A 17,637-nucleotide genomic window follows, 5' to 3' on the forward strand; every position below is an offset into this window, starting at 1 on the left:
CCAGGGAAATGGCCACACTGCAATCCCTTCTCCATTCTCCTCTTAGGATCTTGGGCACGCAAAAACACGCACCCAGCGTGAGTTAAACCACCGGGTCTGGGACTCGAACCTTGTGGGCTACATGGGAGTCCAACGACATAGCCATTACGTCAACTGCTGGTCCCATGTGCTATTATTTGTTCTTGGCCCCAAACATATTAACACAATTTATCCTAATGACAACTGCATTAGATTATATTATTGATAACCTTATTTCACTGATGAGGAAACTGAGCAAGGAGATTAAGGAATTCTGTCTTCTCAAACCTTGCTGTACATTCTAACATTAACAGTACTCAGAGCCTCTGTTCTAGGCTCTGAGATCACAGAATAAAATCACGGTCAATCTTCTTTGAGCATCAAATATATAGCATGTTTGATATTAGGTACATTATAGAACTTTTAAAAAGTTTATTTTCTTCAAAGAGAGAGAGAGAGAGACCGACCCTCAACGGGGTCTTCACACTAGGATCCACCCCTAGTCTCAGCAGTTCCGGATCACAGGCAGGTGCACGCTTAGGGATTTACCAGGACACGAACCGTTTTACATAATTTTGTTTAAGCCTCACAGTAACCTTGCAAGTTAGGTGTCCTGAACCGCATTTGTTTCTTTTGTTAGAAAAGGCTTTGCATGGTCCAGTAACCTCACGGTCGTCACGTGGCTGGCAGAGGCGGAGTCAATGTTTCTACTCCGGTTTTAGCCACCGCCTTCGCCGGAAAAAGCTCAAAACTCCGCCCCTGTCCTCGGCTGGCACCGCCCACGCCCTCTTCTGCGCCTGCGCACTCCCTCGCCTGCCCCCTCCTCGCCGTCTGCGCGCCTGCGCGTACCTTCCCCATGTGTGCTCGGGCCGTCAGCCGGCTCAGCTGAGCGTCTGCACGAAGACCCCTCGGCGGAGAAACACTGTCACTGGCCCTGCAGCACCCACTGCCTGCTTTTGCTCTCTTGCTCTGTCGTTACAGCGCACGTGGCCATGGGTAAGAGCAGGACGAAGCGCTTCAAGCGACCTCAGTTCTCCCCTACGGGCGACTGTCAGGCTGAGGCAGCTGCAGCGGCCAACGGGACTGCAGGCGAGGAGGACGACGGGCCGGCGGCGGAGCTTCTGGAAAAGGTGAGGCGAGAGCTTGGCAGGCTGCGGGAGGAGACGCGCCCGTTCGTCACGCCGGTGGAGCCCTCGGCGGCGAGCGGGCCGGGGCGCGCGTGCGCACTGCACCCCCTCTGACACTTGGCTCTGTCCGCAGCTCCAGCATCCCAGCGCCGAGGTCCGCGAGTGCGCCTGCGCCGGGCTGGCTCGACTGGGGCAGCAGCGACCCGCTCTCCCCGGCCTGGCGCGGCGCGACGCGGTTCGCCGGCTCGGTCCGCTGCTGCTAGACCCCAGCCCTGCTGTCAGGGCGAGCTGGAGCACTGAGGTGAGCCGGGAAGGGATGCGGGCGGTACCTGCTCTCAGCCAGGGCTTACTGCGCAGCAGGCACTGTTGAGATCCCTTTGGTCGACCTCAGTGCGCTTGGTTTGGGGTCTCGAGAAAATCCCTGTCCGGGATCTCTCGTTTGCAGAGGGGGATTTGAGCTTATGCTCCAAGCTCCTGTGGACCCCGGGAACCCGGACCCTACCATTCCATCTGTCCACCTGGTTGCTTCACCTGCAGCGGCCACATGCCAAGGAGTCCTGCCCTTGCCTGGTGCACATCTAACCGTCTCCATGGGGTCCCAGTCTGTGTACCCCGAGTCGCATTAAGTGCAGGGGATTTTGAGCAGGTGGACCTTTAAGTTAGGCAGTCCAGATCTCTGTCTTTCCAGAGCAATGTTGATGGGGAGTCAGGAAACTAATAAAAAGAGAAAATACGTATCAGACAGTGAGAAGTGCTGTGGGAAGATAAGAGGATCATAAGTTGGGGCTGAAAATGACATTAAACGGGATATTAGCTAAATGTCCTTCACGATCTGAGACCTGACAGGTGAGAGAGCCAGGCGGGGGACAGTAGGGCAAAGAGTGACTGCCACGGAGAAAACAGCACCTACAGAGAAGTGAGGCAGCAAGTGGCTTGGCTGGTTAAGAATGGAAAAGTTGGGACCAGCAGTTAGCGTAATGGCTATGTCGCTGGACTCCCACGTAGTCAAACGTGGTTGGAGTTCCAGACACCGCAGTTCGAGTCCCAGACCCAGTGGCTTAAACTCACGCCGGGCGTGTGTGCATGCATGCCCAAGATCCCAAGAGGAGAATGGAGGAGAAGGGATTGAGGGAAGGGATTGCGATGTGGCGGGGTGATTTCCTGCTTTCTGTCTCTCTGTCTCTGTCTGGCGAGTGCACACACCCTATAGCAAAAACCTCTCCAAAAAAAAAAAAAAGAATGGAAAAGTTAGTTTGGCTGAGGACACTAGAGCTGGTGACTGTAGAGATGAGAGGCTGGACGTATGGACAAGGGATAGGATAGCGTAGGGCTGAAGGACTTATGTTATTCACTGGAGTAAAGTGATTTTAGAAAAGCTACTTTAGTGCCAGTGCAGAGGATGCACTGTAGAGAGGGCAAGAGTAGACATTATTATTTGTAGTTCTTAAAGAGTTGTCTATAGTTATTAATTAAGTTTCATTCATTGACTTTACAAAAATATGTCGAATGCCTACTACGTGCCAGGCACTGTGTTAGGTTCTGGGCATGAGGTAGTGAGCAAGATAGATATAATTTCTGCCCTTCATGAATCGTACCATCTAGTGAGGGAGACAGGAATGAACCAAATAATCTAACCCCAGATAATTACAAAGGGTGCAGTGATAGGGTATAAACAGGTCAGTGTTCAGGGAAGCAAACCCTGAGTGAGTTGGAGGTGGGCTTTGAGGGCTGAGGGAGAGTTAACCATTTCATGGCATTGGGATGGATGGACATTCTGGTCCTGGGGGAGGAACAGGTATATGGAAAATCCTGCCCTTCCCCCCCCAAAGCATATACAAACTGGGAGCTCCTGGAAGGTTAGAGGGATGTCTTCTGACTTATCTCCACCTTTTTTTTTAAAAAGGTTTTTTTTTGCTTTAGGGTGCGTGTGCTTGCCAGAAAGACAGAGAGAAAGAGAGAGAGACAGACAGAAAGCGAGAAATCACTCCCCCAGGGGAATGGCCACGCTGCAATCCCTCCTCCTCCGTTCTCCTCTCAGGATCTTGGGCACGCATGTACACTCGCCCAGCGTGAGTTTAAGTCACCAGGTCCAGGACTTGAACCATGGTCGACTATGTGGGAGTTCAGCGACATAGCCATTATGCTAACTGCTGGTCCCATGACTTATCTCCATCTGTTTAGCTAGTGCCTCGCATGGTGCTGTGCACTCAGTAGGCAAGCAGCGTCTTTCCAATTAAGTGAAGCGTGTGCAGGGCTGCAGGGGATGTCATCCTCGGTAAGCTCATCTTACTCCCCTTGCAATCTTGATCGCAAATAAAGGTTCCTTCATATCTTATCAGGCAGTGAGAAAAACTCCTTTCCCTTTCCATAGTCATGTGCCTGTGTACTGTCTCAGACCTCAGAACTAAGTAGCTCCATGGCACAGTGAAGTCACTTACCTCTTGTAGAACAAGGATCAGAACAGGTGGAAACCTGGATTGATTTAGCAGCATATGGCAGAAACAATCAGCAGATTCCTCTGGAAAAACCCTTGGTATGGTTATTCATAGAGATAGATTTGAGAGTTGAGTAGTGTGTCGTGACTTGTGATCTGAAAATAAAATGTTTTTTAAACTTGTGTAGAAATCTCAGTGCCTGTGGAGGATTTGAAGTTTGTGATGACATGGTGACTAAGGATATCATGACGCCTCTGGTCGCACTGCTAAAAGAGGTACCTAGTTTTTAAAGTCTCTTTATAGCATCTTCCAATTGTAGCTTTTTTTCCCCCTCTTCAAAGTTTGCTGTAGGGTACGTATGCTCATTGGAGAGAGGGGGAGAGAGAGAAAAATCATCCTCCAGGAGATGGCCCTGTCACAGTTTCTTCTCTTCCATTCTCCTCTTGGGATTTTGGGTGCACACACATGTACACCTGGCATGTTTTCTAAGCCACTGGGTCTGGGACTCGAACCATGGAGTCAACCATGTGGGATCTCGTGACTTAACCTCCACACCACCGGCTACCGGCTAGACCCAATGCTAGCTCTTGTTTATGTTACTTTTCTTTGCTACCTTTACTGTGTTTTATCACCTTAGGTAAAATACTTTGTATGGATTTGATACTTTCTTTTAAAATGGGAACTACTTTATATCCGGTTTGCACAATGACTTGGGAGCCTGCCTTGTCTGTATTGTCCAAAGGGAAGCAGAGTTGTGGGAATCGTACTGCTCGTGAGCATTTGATTGACTTGTTAACTACTATAATTTCTGATGTTTGGTTTTCGTGATCCTTCACTATCATTAGCCTTTTTGTTTAATTATTCTTTTGAACCAGGATGCTAATCATGATATTTGGTTACAGTGCAGTGCTGGACTGGATTCAAATGAGCTGTCTCCACAGGAAAAAAAAGATCGCATCAGAAATTCTATTGAGACCATAGCCAATGAGGCTGTGAACGTGCTGTGGAATATATGGTAAGATGCCTCCTTCTCAGGCTGCTGCTCTTCTGTTAAGCTGCATAGGAATTTTTGTTCCCTGTGGTAGGGCTGGAGACCTATGGTGTTAATACTGGGTAGGAGTTAGTGTCAGGTGACCTGCTAAGAGCAACCCTCCTTTCGAGCTTTTTCTCATAGCATCACTGCCTATTTTTAAATTCTGCAGCTCTTCTCTGCTCCTAAGAAAAATGAGAGGAATTAGGACTGTTAGTAACTCACTTTTCCTCCTCTGACCCCCATGGCTGACATCCTCTAAGCAGTATCTGTCATGCAGCTCAGTGGACCCTGGTGCCACTGCTGTTTTGGTTTGGCATCTGCAATGAGACAGACCACAAACTGCAGCTGGTACATTTCTCCTCTTCTTGGCAGCTGCCTTTTGAGTGAGAAGTAGATGCCTAAAGAGAGTTTCTTTGACCCCAGTAGGAAGAAAGCCACTTTCCCAGGATTGTGGCAGTGGAAGGATAGAGTGGACCTGTTGTCTGGTGTGGAAATGGCTAGAGGATTTACTTCTGTCCCATAAGTTTTTTCTTTTTCTTTTTCTTTTTCTCTTCTTTCTTTCTTTCTTTCTTTTTTTTTTTTAGAGAGAGATTTTTTTGCTATAGGGTGTATGCACTTGCTGTAGTGATAGAGTGAGAATCACCCCATCCCCTGGGGGATAGCCATGCCACATTCCCTTCTCCTCCATTCTCCTGGGATTTGAGGCATGCACTCACACACGCCTGGTATGAGTTTCAAGCTGTCAGGTCCGGGACTCAAACCGCAGTCTACCATTTGGGAATCCAGTGTCTTAACCACTACGCCATTTGCTGACCCTTCTGCCCCATTGTATGTCCCACGTTTCTAGCAAGATTCTGTCATAGTTCCTTGTTTTCAGTCAGCAGCAATGGCACCAGCCAGCCTGAAAGCACAGTTGTTCCTTGTTTCCTACAAGCGATGAAGTTGGATCCTGAAAAGCTGCCTCCATGGCAGTCCGATCATGCTTGTGATTTTGTGTTTAACTAGTGGGAGTTTCCCACCAAGGTACCCGAGAGAGAAGATGCGAGGAAATGCCATTTGAGCTAACTGATGGGTGTTCTTTTTCTGTGCATCAGATAACTTTAACTCAGATACCTTGTTGAACTTAGACATTTAGAAAACAGAATTTCCTCGAAAAGAGCCTGAATTTGTCTCCCAACTGACTTCTCTCTCTTCTGAATGCCCGTGAACCCTATCCGTACTATGCAGTTACCTGCATTTCTGTTTCACAGTTCGCACTTTCAATGATCTTTACCCATGCATACCTTGACTCCTGGCTATACTTTGGGCTTCTTCAGTGCTGCTCTAACTAGATCGATGGATAGATAGATAGAAAATATTTCTCCTTAATCTAGTCAGCTCTGTTAACGATCAGTGTGTCATGTGTAAGTGGTATGTGTGGAGGAATACCCTTCTTTGGAAACATGTATAAAATGATTATCTATAGTTCTGTTCACCTTGTGTTGAGTATGTATGCTTATGAACAATGCTAATTATTTTCTGATTATTTTCATTAAAAAGTATAATTTCAAAAATTAATTTCTGTGATGCATATTGCAAATTCTGTTGGATGAAATTATAACTGCATTGTAGAAGGAATGCACAAATACAGTTTTTTAAGTTTGTATTTTTTATGCGATAAGGCCTTTAACCTTACTTTAACTTACTTTTGTGGCGTGGTGGGAAGAATAGTAGGCCAGACCCAAGGAACTCAGGTACTGGGCCAGCTCTGTCACTAACAAAATATGTGCTCTTTGGACAGATCACTTCACCATTTGGGGTCCGAGTTTTCTAAAATGGGGAGTTGAATTAAATGAATTTTAAGGTCTTTTCCAGCTTCAACCTTGAGTAAGAAGGGGAAAGAGACTAGCTAAGAAGTCCCACTGTGATCAAAATAAAGTGCAGATAGCTCTTCTCATTGCAGAGCATATGAACGGGCATTAGTTTCTTCATACATTAATGTGGTGGGTGTTTGACTCCAACTCTTTGATTCTGTCAAGCCTCATTTACTTTTTACATGGATTTCTGTGATTGATTTCTTCATGTTACAATGTGAATAGTAAAACTTTTTTTTCCCCCCTTCAATTTAGTGAATGCAGTAGTAGAGCAGTATCTATATTCAACAAAGAAGGGTGTTTGGAGATTGTATTAAAGTATTTAAGTAGGTTTTCCACCAATGTTGACCTGGCTATTTCAGTAGGTAAGTGAAGAAAAGGTGATTTATTAAGTATGTGTAGTCTTATTCAAACATTTTTATTTAGACATAGCATGTTCGTTTTATAAATGCACAGCTGAGGAGTTTTGTTTACTCTGAATCTTTTAAAAATGTGTGATTAATACTTTCTCATACAGCTTTTTGATCTAAAAGGGAGAAAGGTAATTAGTGAACATGTGTGGTGTCTAGCCTGTTGTTATTCTTAGAAGCCTTTATTAATTCTTGACATTTTCTTTTTTTTTTTAAATAATTACTTAACTTTATTTATTTGTTTTAATTTGACCAGGGAAGGCCAGAGTGAGTGAATGAGTGAGTGAGTGAGAGAGAGAGAGAGAGAGAGAGAGAGAAAGGGAAAGTGAGAAAGCAAACTGCCAGGTCAGGGATTCAAACCATGATCAGCCATGTGAGAGTACAGTGCCATTAACCACCATGCCACCTGCCAGCCCCACATTCTTGATGCTTTCATCTCCAGTTGCTAAGAAGCAGTAAGCCTCAACTAGTAGGCCTTTAAGCCTAAGTTAATTGGAACTAAACTTACTTAAATGTCTTGTACTGCTGTCTCATATTTCCAGCAGAAGACTAATAGTCTGTATTTAAAAAAACATTTTTTTAAGAATTATTTTATTTAACTTTATTTATTTAAATTTGACCAGAGAGGGCTAGAGTGAGAGAGAAAGCAAATGAGAAAACAAGCTGCCAAGTCCAGGACTCAAACTCAGTTGGTCATGCGGGAGTCTGGTGCCCTTAACCATTATGCCACTTACTGGCCTCCATTTTTTTTTTTTTTTTTTTTTGAGAGAAGAAAAGTGGTCAAAATTTCACTTAGGCTTGCATCTTTGCATGGGGCAGGAGAAGCAAGATCCAGCAACTTCAGCTGCCTTGGCTCCCTGGCCGGCTGGCCCGCCTGCTCTCTGTTGAGTTAGAGAGCCGTGGGGAACCTCAGTTCAGCAGAGTGGGGGACAGCCAGTGGGTTGGCAGCTCAGCTGAGTTTTGAATGAGAGTGGAGAAAAGCACAATGAAAATAATTTCTTTTCTGCCCATCATAGTGGCATGCATTTGTCCTTTTATTGAACTATGCATTTCTCCTGGCAAGGAAATGTCTTCCCCTTATCAAAGTCTCTCTCAGCTTAAATGGTATTTTGTTTTGTTTTTAAAGAAAAATTTTTAAAAAAGAATAACCTAGAATACTACTCGGAAAATTTAAAAAATTATTTTCTCCAAATGGAATCTTTCTTTTCTTTTTTTTTTTTTTTTTTTTTTGGGGGGGGGAGAGGTTTTCGCTATAGGGCGTGTGCGCTTGCCAGACAGACAGAAAGAGAGACAGAGAGACAGAAAGCAAGAAATCACCCCCCAGGGGGGATGGTCACGCCACAATCCCTTCTCCTCCATTCTCCTCTCGGGATCTTGGCAACGCATGCACGCACACGCGCCCGGTAGTCCAGGACGCAAACCGTGGTCAACTACATGGGAGTCCAGCGACATAGCCATTACGCTAACTGCTGGTTCCCTCCAAATGGAATCTTGACAAGAGGAGGCATTGTGAGTCAGCGGGGAAATTAAAAACAGTTCACCTGTTAGGAAATGGGCAGATGGTTTTTAATCTCAGAGTACAGTTCCCCTCTCCCCCAATTGTCAATGGGTGCACATGCTGGCTAGAGAGAGGGGAAGAGAGCATTCTTCAGTGGGGGAGTGGTCCCGCCATAATTTTTTTTTTTTTTTTTTTAATTTATTATTTTGTCAGGTTTGGGGTCTCACACGCACACGTGCCTGGCATGTTTCAAAGCTGCCGAGGCTAGATTTGAATTTCAGTTGAGCATGTGGTGTCTCACTCCCTGTACCACTATGCCACAGATCCAGCCCTCAGAAAACAGGTTTTGAACTTTCTTCTTCTTTTTTTTTTAAATTTGCTAGAGGGTGCTTGGGTTCCTTAGATACAGAGAGAGAGGGGGAGAGAGAGAAAGAAGTCGGGGGTAGGGGAGAGGGAAGGCATTCTCCATGAGGCATGGTCATGAAGTAGTCCCTTCTCCATCTTCTGGGACTTTTGGCATATGTGCATATATGTACCTGGCATGTTTCTCAAACTGCAAGGTCAACCTTATGGGTTCTGGCTGCCTGAACTACCAGGCCATAGCTGGCCTGAGGACAGCTTTTAGTACAATGAGAGAATTTTAGGAAGGTTAGTTCATCGTTTTATTTATTTATTGTTCGTAGTGGTTTTCTTGTTTTGTTTTGTTTTTAAGTTTTGCCACAAGGCTTTTGTACTCACTGGAGAGAGAGAAAGACAAAGAGAAAGTGAGAAAGCATACCCTAGGGGGGATGACCTGGACACACGCACTCTCTTCCCCTCTACCCTCTTCTCTGGATTTTGAGCGCACACACATCTGCACTCAGCGTGTTTTTCAAGCCACCCTATCTGGTCTCAAACCACAGTAGGCCCTGTGGGATCTAGCTGCCTCAACCAAGAGGCTACCTGGCTGGCTCTCTTGATAGTTTTTAAAAGGAAAGGTTTCACTTTATTTTTGAACTTAATCTTACAGATTTCATTCCTTTTTTTTTTTTTTTTAATTTTTATTTTTTTTAGTGCCTTTTTTTGGAATGGATTAGAATGCAGTACTTTTGCATTCTACAATAGTGTTTTCTTTCTTTATTTATCTAAGCTCATGGGTTTTTTTGAAGTTTTTGCTATAGGGTGCATGCTCTCACCAGAAAGACAGAGAGAGACAGAGAGATAGAAAGCAAGAAGTCACCCCCCAGGGGGGATGGCCACGCTGCAATCCCTTCTCCTCCATTCTCCTCTAGAGATCTTGGGCATGCACGCACACACGCCTGGCATGAGTTTAAACCACTGGGTCCAGGACTCGAACCACGGTCGGCTATATGGGAGTTCAGTGACATAGCCATTACACTGACTGCTAGTCCCATAGGCTCATGGCTTTTTAAACACCTGTTACTTTTGTCTTGAAAGTCAAGCAAGACTTACTTATAAGATACCACTTTATGTTAATCTGGATTTTCTGAACTTATACTTTTTTTCTGGTAGCAGTCATAGCTGATCTTGGCTTTTTGCTAAAGTGGATTTGATTAGTCTCATGATGAAAAAATACTATATTTGCGTGTGTGTGTATATATATATTTACATCTATGCAAATACATGAATTTGGATACAAATGTGTTTGGGGAACCAAATTATATAACAGCAGTAGTATGCATTTTACTAATTTGGATGGGCATGCTGTATTTTGCAATGTTTAGAGCTGGAAAGAAGTGGGTTTGTATGTAATACAATATCTTGAAACAGACTTGGACTTTTGTACTTAAGAGGTGAATTCTCTTCCCTCAAACCCTTTCATGCAATCCCAGTTTTTAAAAAATTATTTATTTAATTTTATTTATCATTATTATTTTTTAATTTGCTTAAGGCATGCACACTCACTAGAGAAAGAGAGAGAGGAGAGAGAGAGGGAAAGTGGGAAAGCAAGCCACCAGGCCCAGGATTTGAATCATGGTCAACCATGTGAAAGTCCAGTGCCTTAACCACCACACCACCTGCTGGCCCTATTCCAATTTTTTTTTTTTTAATACTTTGAGTTAGTTATATCTAATATACAAGTTGAAATCCATTGTCTTGTTTTAATGAAAAGGGATGAATTAAGTGCTAAATGGATCGTATCTCTATTGATATTAATATTTTATCCCTCTTAATTTGCTCATGTTTTTATATAAATGATATTTTTCTCTTTAAAAATTTCTTTTTTTGGGAACCAGCAGTTAGTGTAATGGCTATGTGATTTCTCGCTTTCTGTCTCTATGTCTCTCTCTGTCTGTCTGGCAAACACACACGCCCTATAGTGAAAATCTCTCCAAAAAAAACAAAAATTTTTTTTTTTTAAGAGAAAGATTCTTGCTATAGGGTACATGCGCTTGCCAGAGAGACAGAAAGCAAGAAATCACCCCCCCGGGAGATGGCCACACTGCAGTCTCTTCTCCATTCTCCCCTTGGGATCTTGGGTATGCTTGCACACACGCCCAGGTGTGAGTTTAAGCCACTGGGTCTGGGACTCAAACCGTGATCGACTACATGGGAGTCCAGCAACATAGCCATTACACCATTTGCTGATCCACTTTACATTTTTTTAATGTATAATTATTATTGTTGTTTTTAAATTTGCTATAGGGCACATGTGATCACAGGGTGGTGGGGGGAGTGAAAAAGCAAGCTGCCAGGTCCAGGACTTGAAACACAGTTGGCCATATGGGAGTCCAGTGCCTTAACCACCACACCACTTGCTGGCTCCATAAAAGGACTTTTTTCCTTAAATAACTATTGCTTCACCGGAGACAATTTTAACTTGTAAATCATGATGAATTTAAAAGAAGCCAGGATGTCCCAAAACCCATTGTTTATTATTAACATAGAAATACTCTAAAGGGAACCAGCAGTTAGCGTAATGGCTATGTCGCTGGACTCCCACGTAGTTGACCGCGGTTCGTGTCCTGGACCCGGTGGCTTAAAACTCACACCTGGCGCGTGTGCGTGCGTGTCCAAGATCCCGAGAGGAGAATGGAGGAGAAGGGATTGCGGCGTGACCATCCCCCCTGGGGGGTGATTTCTCGCTTTCTGTCTCTATGTCTCTCTCTGTCTGTCTGGCAAGCGCACGCGCCCTACAGTGAAAATCTCTCAAAAAAAAAAAAAAAGAAATACTCTAAAGATGTGGTCTACAGCGATTGGTACTGATCTGTGATAAGTACATAAATGAAAGCTTCAATCTTTCTTAAATGTTCATGGTAATTCAACATTGCCAACCCATTTAAGAACATGATTTATTTATTTATTTTTAGAATAATTATTTTATTTATTTATTTTAATTTGACCAGAGAGGGACAGAGAGTGAGGAAGAGAGAAAGCAAGTCACCAAGTCTGAGACTCGAACTGCGGTCGGTAATGTGGGGGTCCAGTGCCCTTAACCACCATGCCACCTGCTGGCCCCTTAAGAACCTTTTTAATCCTATGTTATAAAATTACAGTTCTGTAAATGATTAGAAATTAAAGAAGAAAGGGACCAGCAGTGGGTGTAATGGCTAAGTCGCTGGACTCCCATATAGTCGATTGCGGTTCAAGTCCCGAACCCAGTGGCTTAAACGCACCAGGCACGTGTGCGCGCTGCCCAAGATCCCAAGAGGAGAATGGAAAAGGGATTGCGGCGTGGCCATTCCCCCTGGGCAGTGATTTCTCGCTTTCTGTCTCTCTGCCTCTCTCTGTCTTTCTGGCAAGTACAGACAGCCTATAGCAAAAATTTCTCCAAAAAGAAAAAGAAAAAAATTAAAGAAAAAAGGGATCTTTACATTATTGATAGTTTGGGAAACTTCATTTGCTTGTGTTATGTAAAGCACCCTACAAAAGCTATAGGCTTATAAAAAATTGGTACAGATGTAACATTTTTTGATGTTTTGTGTTGCTATAAATTGTCCTGGACAGAATTTGTTTGTACATTTTTTTTTTTTTGTCTTATAGCATATTGTTTACAGACAGTAACTGAAGATAACCCGGAGCTACTAAAATCTTTCAGTGCCACAGGATTGCATGTGCTAGAATCAGCAATGCTTTCTCCTGTCAGTTCCTTGGAATATGTTCTATTGAAGACATTGGTGGCAGGTAAAATTTGGCCCTATGCGATAGTGTACTTTTTTAGTAAGTTGCAATAGATAGAGCTTGGGTCCAAAGTTCCTTTATTTTATCACATCAAGGCCTGGAATGCTTATGTCTGTTGTGAAAAAAAAAAAAAATGTTTTTAAGTTTATTTCTTCCGAGAGAGAGAAACAGGCATCCCCCAAAGAGTTCATATTGTGATCTACCCCCAACCTCAGCCAATCAAGAGCAGCTGGCCCTGTTTGTTTTTTTGTTTGTTTTGTTTTGTTTTGTTTTTGAGAGATTTTTGCTATAAGGGGCATGCACTTGCTGGAGAGACAGAGAGAGACAGAAAGTGAGAAGTCACACCCTTGGGAGGGATGACCATGTTAATCCTTTCTTGTCTATTCTCCTCTTTGGATTTTGGGCATGCATGCACACACACCCAACATGAGTTTAAGTTGCTGGGTCCAGAACTCAAACCACAGTCGACTATGTGGGAGTCCACCAACATAACTGTTACGCCATCTGCTGGTCCCCCGTTTTATTTTTTAAGACAGGGTTTCACAGTGTCATAATCATCCTGTCCTAGCCTCCTCAGTACTTGGGACTACAGGTGTGTACCATCACCGTTTCCAGCTTTTTATTTATTTTAAAGAGCAATGGCACTACCTTTTTAAAATGATGATTACCCATGATAGAGAGCACTTTACTTACTTTACACGTGTGAGTGAGAGGAAGAAACATCCTTCATGGTGTCTCGTTATGTCTCATTATGTCTCATTATGTCTCATTATGTCTCATTATGCTTTGGTCCCCTTCCCCTTGCCCTCTGACTCATCAGGATCCCGGGCACACACACTTGGCCTGTTTTGGGTTGACTGAGGCAGGGATCCAAACCCGTGGTCAGCAGCATGACTTCCAGCTACCAACTGTACCACCTATACTGCTGGCTCTTTGAGACAAGGTCTCCCTGTGTGGCCCAAGCCAACCTTGATCTTACAATCCCGGTTCAGCTTCCCGAGTTACCGAGACCACAGGCAAATGTCACCATGCCTGGCCTTCAGCTTGGGCTAGGAATTGAACTCAGGCCTCCTTTGTGGTCTCAGCTTGCAGAATGGTCATGTCTAAGCAGTGCATGCCTCCTTGGCTGGACCTGAAAATATTAATATTTGGTGGGGACCACTCATTCAAGCAGTTATCTATAGTTGAAAAGCCTAGAATAGGCTCTTTTTCAATTAGGTGCTTATCTATTAAGGAGATACTGTTGTCAAGATCTTCTCTTAGTTATAAGCCCAGTGAGTTTAGAAATTGACTCTGGATCATTCAGGACATGACCACTTAATTATCTAGAAGTTTTCGTCAGAATCTCAGAATGTAGAAATAAGTGATCTGATAGTCTGTTTGACTAAAGCGTGTACTGTATATAGTTTCAGTATATATTTTCTTCTTGCCCTTTGGCCTCAAAGAGGTCATTTATCTTGAGAGGTTTTGTTTTTCTTTGTTAATTGTGAGAAAATACACATCAACTTTACTTTGCAGCCTAATGATTTTGAAGTGTATAGTATAGTGATAATAAGTGAACAGTGTGTATACATTGTCGTACAACAAACCCCTAGGACCCTTTTCACCTTTCAAAACCGAAACTATGCCCACTAAACTATTCTCATTTTCTCCCTAGCCCTACCATTTATTTTACTTACCTCTCTATGAATTCGATTGCTGTAGATACTTCATATAAGTGAATCATAGAGTATTTATCTTTTTTTTGGCTTGCCTGTCTCATGCAAGTAATAGCCTCGGGGTTTATCCATGTTGTGGTATGTGTCAGAATTGCCTTCTTAAACATGAATAATAGTTTATTATATGTATGTGCCACGCAATGTTCATTCTTTTGTTGATGGACACTTGCACCTTTTAGCTATTGGGAATAATACTGCCATGAACACGGGTGTAATCTATCCTGGTCCCTGCTTTCAGCATCTTTTGGATGTATACTCAGGAGATGTTTTAATATTTGCAGTCACTTTATAGAAGATAACCTGACTGTTTAATGATAGCTTCTGTTCTTTTCTTTTTCTTTTTTTAGGTTTTTGTGATAGGACTCACCAAAGAGAGACAGAGAGAAAGAGAGTGGGAAATCATCCCCGAGGGGCATGGCCATACTGCAGTCCTTTCTCCTCTAGTCTTCTCTTAGGATTTTGGGCATGCACACACACATGTATCCGGTGTGATTTTCAAGCTGCCTGGTCTGGGGCTCTAACTGCAGTCAACCATGTAGGAGGCCAGTGCCTTAACCACCATGCCACTGCTGGCCCACTTCTGTCCTATTTTGATAAGCAAAACACTAAGAACCTGCTCTCTGGTTTGTATGCGAGCCCTTAGAATTTTAGTACATTCCATTCCACTCTTGGAATATGAGCGGCTTCTGAGGAGAGCAGTTTAGGTTACCAGGAACTACAGTGAGGCAACTCGCTTTGTCATTTTAAAAGAAACTTGATCAGTTCTCCCCTGGTTTGATGATAGCGTATCAGAGAAAGTCGCAGTGTGCCGAGGAAGGGAGGCTATTGCGAAGGGTTATAACAAGGGGGCTGCTTCCATGCAGTACTTTTCAAAATTGAAGAAACTGAACAAAGGCGGTAGGGTTGGGATTTCAAGAATCAGTCTTATGGAAACTGTATTTAATAAAAGATTTCACGGGAGATTCTTTCGTCCTTCTGCTCTTTTTTTCCCCCAGGCACAATTTGGAATCTAAAAGACATTATTCCATGCAAGAGTCAGGCAGAAATCATAAATGCCATACTAAAGATCTTATCGGACGTTTTGGAAATGGATGCTGGCGAAATAGTAATTCAGATGAAGGAGGCCGAAACCCAAAGGTTAAAAACCACTGCAGAGACTGAGGAAATATTAGAGAATGCTAATGGTGGTGATTTGATTGAAGACGATGAAATGGAAGAAGTGCCTCATAAAAGAAAAGTCAGAAGGAAGACGTTTGTTTCTGATCTACTTCCAGTAAGTCAGACTGATGTTCTCAAACGTGGATTAATACAGCTCTTTTCAACAGGTGTCCTTAGCGTTACAGAAAAACGGTACGGCAAATTTAGCTATAAAATGAATTTTCAGTCAGGCAGTCATGCTTTCCTGTCTACTCTCATTATAATACAAGGAATCTACTCCCAAATGGAGGGGAGGGTAGTGGAAATCTCTTGCCTAAAATGTTACTTTTACATACAGGAGAAGATCTCAAGGATGAGACAGACCAGCCTTTTTCTTTTTTTCTTTATTTGCTGTAGGGTGTGTGTGCTCGCTGAAGAAGAGAGCAGGTAGTGGTCACTCTGCAATCGCTTCTCCTCCTTTCTCCTCTCAGGACTTTGGACCTGTGCATACATTCACCAATGTGTTTTTCAAGCTGTCAGATCTGGGTCATGTCAGATCCAGTCTCCTTAACCAGCACGCCACCTGGCTGGTCTTAGACCAGACCTTTTGGAACACTTTAGAGATACGTGCTCATCTTCCTAACTCTTGTTACATTTATTACATATTGTCTGCCAGACTCTCTTCGGCCTAAAGGCATGTGTTCTTGGCTCCAGTTTTCCCTTGCCTTCTTACCTCTTTTATTTTTAGTATTTGTGCTTACCAAGGTGGCAAGCCAAACCTGATTCATGTACTGCTGTGCAGAAAAGGTTGGATGGGATTGTGAGATTAACGGTGGTATATAGTTTTCACAGATCGAGTGATTGTGGCACCCTTGTTTTTGTGCGTGTGACCTTGGAGTAAGGGTAAGCCATCTTGGGTATAGGAATCATTCTGACTGAGACAGTCAGCAGAGATGGAGCCACACTTTGGGAGGACATCTCCTCCAAGGAGAACAGACAGGCAGGAAGACGAGGAGGACAGTGCGTTGGACTTTATTCATTCTGGTACATACTGATTATGCCGTGTGCATGTGCCAGGCACTGTGCTAAACACAGATGATAGACAGATAATTAAGACATACAGGTTGGGACCAGCAGATGGCATAATGGTTACATCACTGGACTCCCACCCAGTCCCTTTCGACTCCAGTTGGAGTCCTAGACCCGGCCTCTTGAAACTCAACGCCAGGTGCATATGCGTGTATGCCCAAGATCCTGAGAGGAAAATGGAGGAAAGGGATTGCGGCATGGCCATCCCCCCTGGAGGGTGATTTCTGACTTTCTCTCTCTCTGTCTCTCTGGTGAGCACATGCACCCTATAGCAAAAATCTCGCTTAAAAAAAAAAAAAAAAAAAGACATACAAGTTGAGCACTCATGGTCTGAAAATCTGAAATCTAAATTGCTCTGAAATCTTTCATACACTAACATGACACCACAAGTGGAAAATTCCACATCTGACCTCATATGATGGGTACAGTCAAAACACTATAATATAAAAATATTATATTACCTCAGACTGCATATGAGGTACATATGATGTGTGTACCATGTAAAATATGGTGTTTACAGGAAATGTCATCTACACATAAACAAATGAATTTTAGACTTGGGTCCTATCCCCAAGATGTTTCATAGTGTAAAATCTAAAAAAAAAAAAAAAAAAAAAAAATCTGTGATATATCTTGTCCCAAGGAAGACTCCTTCTGTATTCCTGGGCTTTTGGAACCTCCTCCCTCTTGGGCAGACAGACAGAAAATCCAGTTTGTGTGAAGGACTGGGATAGGACCGTGCACAGATGTCTCAGGGAGTGGTTTCCGTAGTCCAGCACATGTGACTCAGCCCTGATGGGAGAGCCAAGCAAGAGGCTGCAGGAAGGCATTTTGGACAGAATACATGAACTATCTTAATGGGTGAGATTAGAAATTTTGGATCATCAGAAAAACTGACATATTCTTCTATGCAAAAATGCATTATGACCTTTTTTCTAATTAATTTTTTTTTTGAGAGATTTTTTTGCTATAAGGTATGTGTATGTTTGCCCAAGAGACAGAAAGTGAGAAGTCACCCGCCAGGGGCTATGGCCACACCGCAGTCCCTTCTTGACCCACACACGCACCTGGCTTGAGTTTCAAGCCTCTGGGTCTGGGACTCAACTGTAGTCAGCCATGTGGGAGTCCAGGGATATAACCATTATGCCATCTGCTGGTCCCATCATGACTTTTTTTTTTTTTTTTTTTTTACAAACA

General features: G+C 43.5%; 1 protein-coding gene across 1 annotated transcript in view; it reads left to right on the forward strand.

Moving 5' to 3' along the window:
- The first annotated feature begins 757 nt into the window (after positions 1–757).
- The window catches only part of HEATR3 (HEAT repeat containing 3), a 52,906-nt gene continuing 36,026 nt past the window's right edge, over positions 758–17,637 (forward strand). The window contains 8 exon segments of the mRNA XM_006154783.3: positions 758–1,148; positions 1,279–1,427; positions 1,429–1,446; positions 3,768–3,855; positions 4,483–4,595; positions 6,722–6,831; positions 12,359–12,499; positions 15,210–15,487. Coding sequence (XP_006154845.1) covers positions 1,011–1,148; positions 1,279–1,427; positions 1,429–1,446; positions 3,768–3,855; positions 4,483–4,595; positions 6,722–6,831; positions 12,359–12,499; positions 15,210–15,487 — 1,035 coding nt within the window. The 5' untranslated portion in view covers positions 758–1,010.

This window comes from Tupaia chinensis, unplaced genomic scaffold (genome assembly GCF_000334495.1).
Source record: "Tupaia chinensis unplaced genomic scaffold, TupChi_1.0 Scaffold000422_1, whole genome shotgun sequence".
Classification (NCBI taxonomy): domain Eukaryota; kingdom Metazoa; phylum Chordata; class Mammalia; order Scandentia; family Tupaiidae; genus Tupaia; species Tupaia belangeri.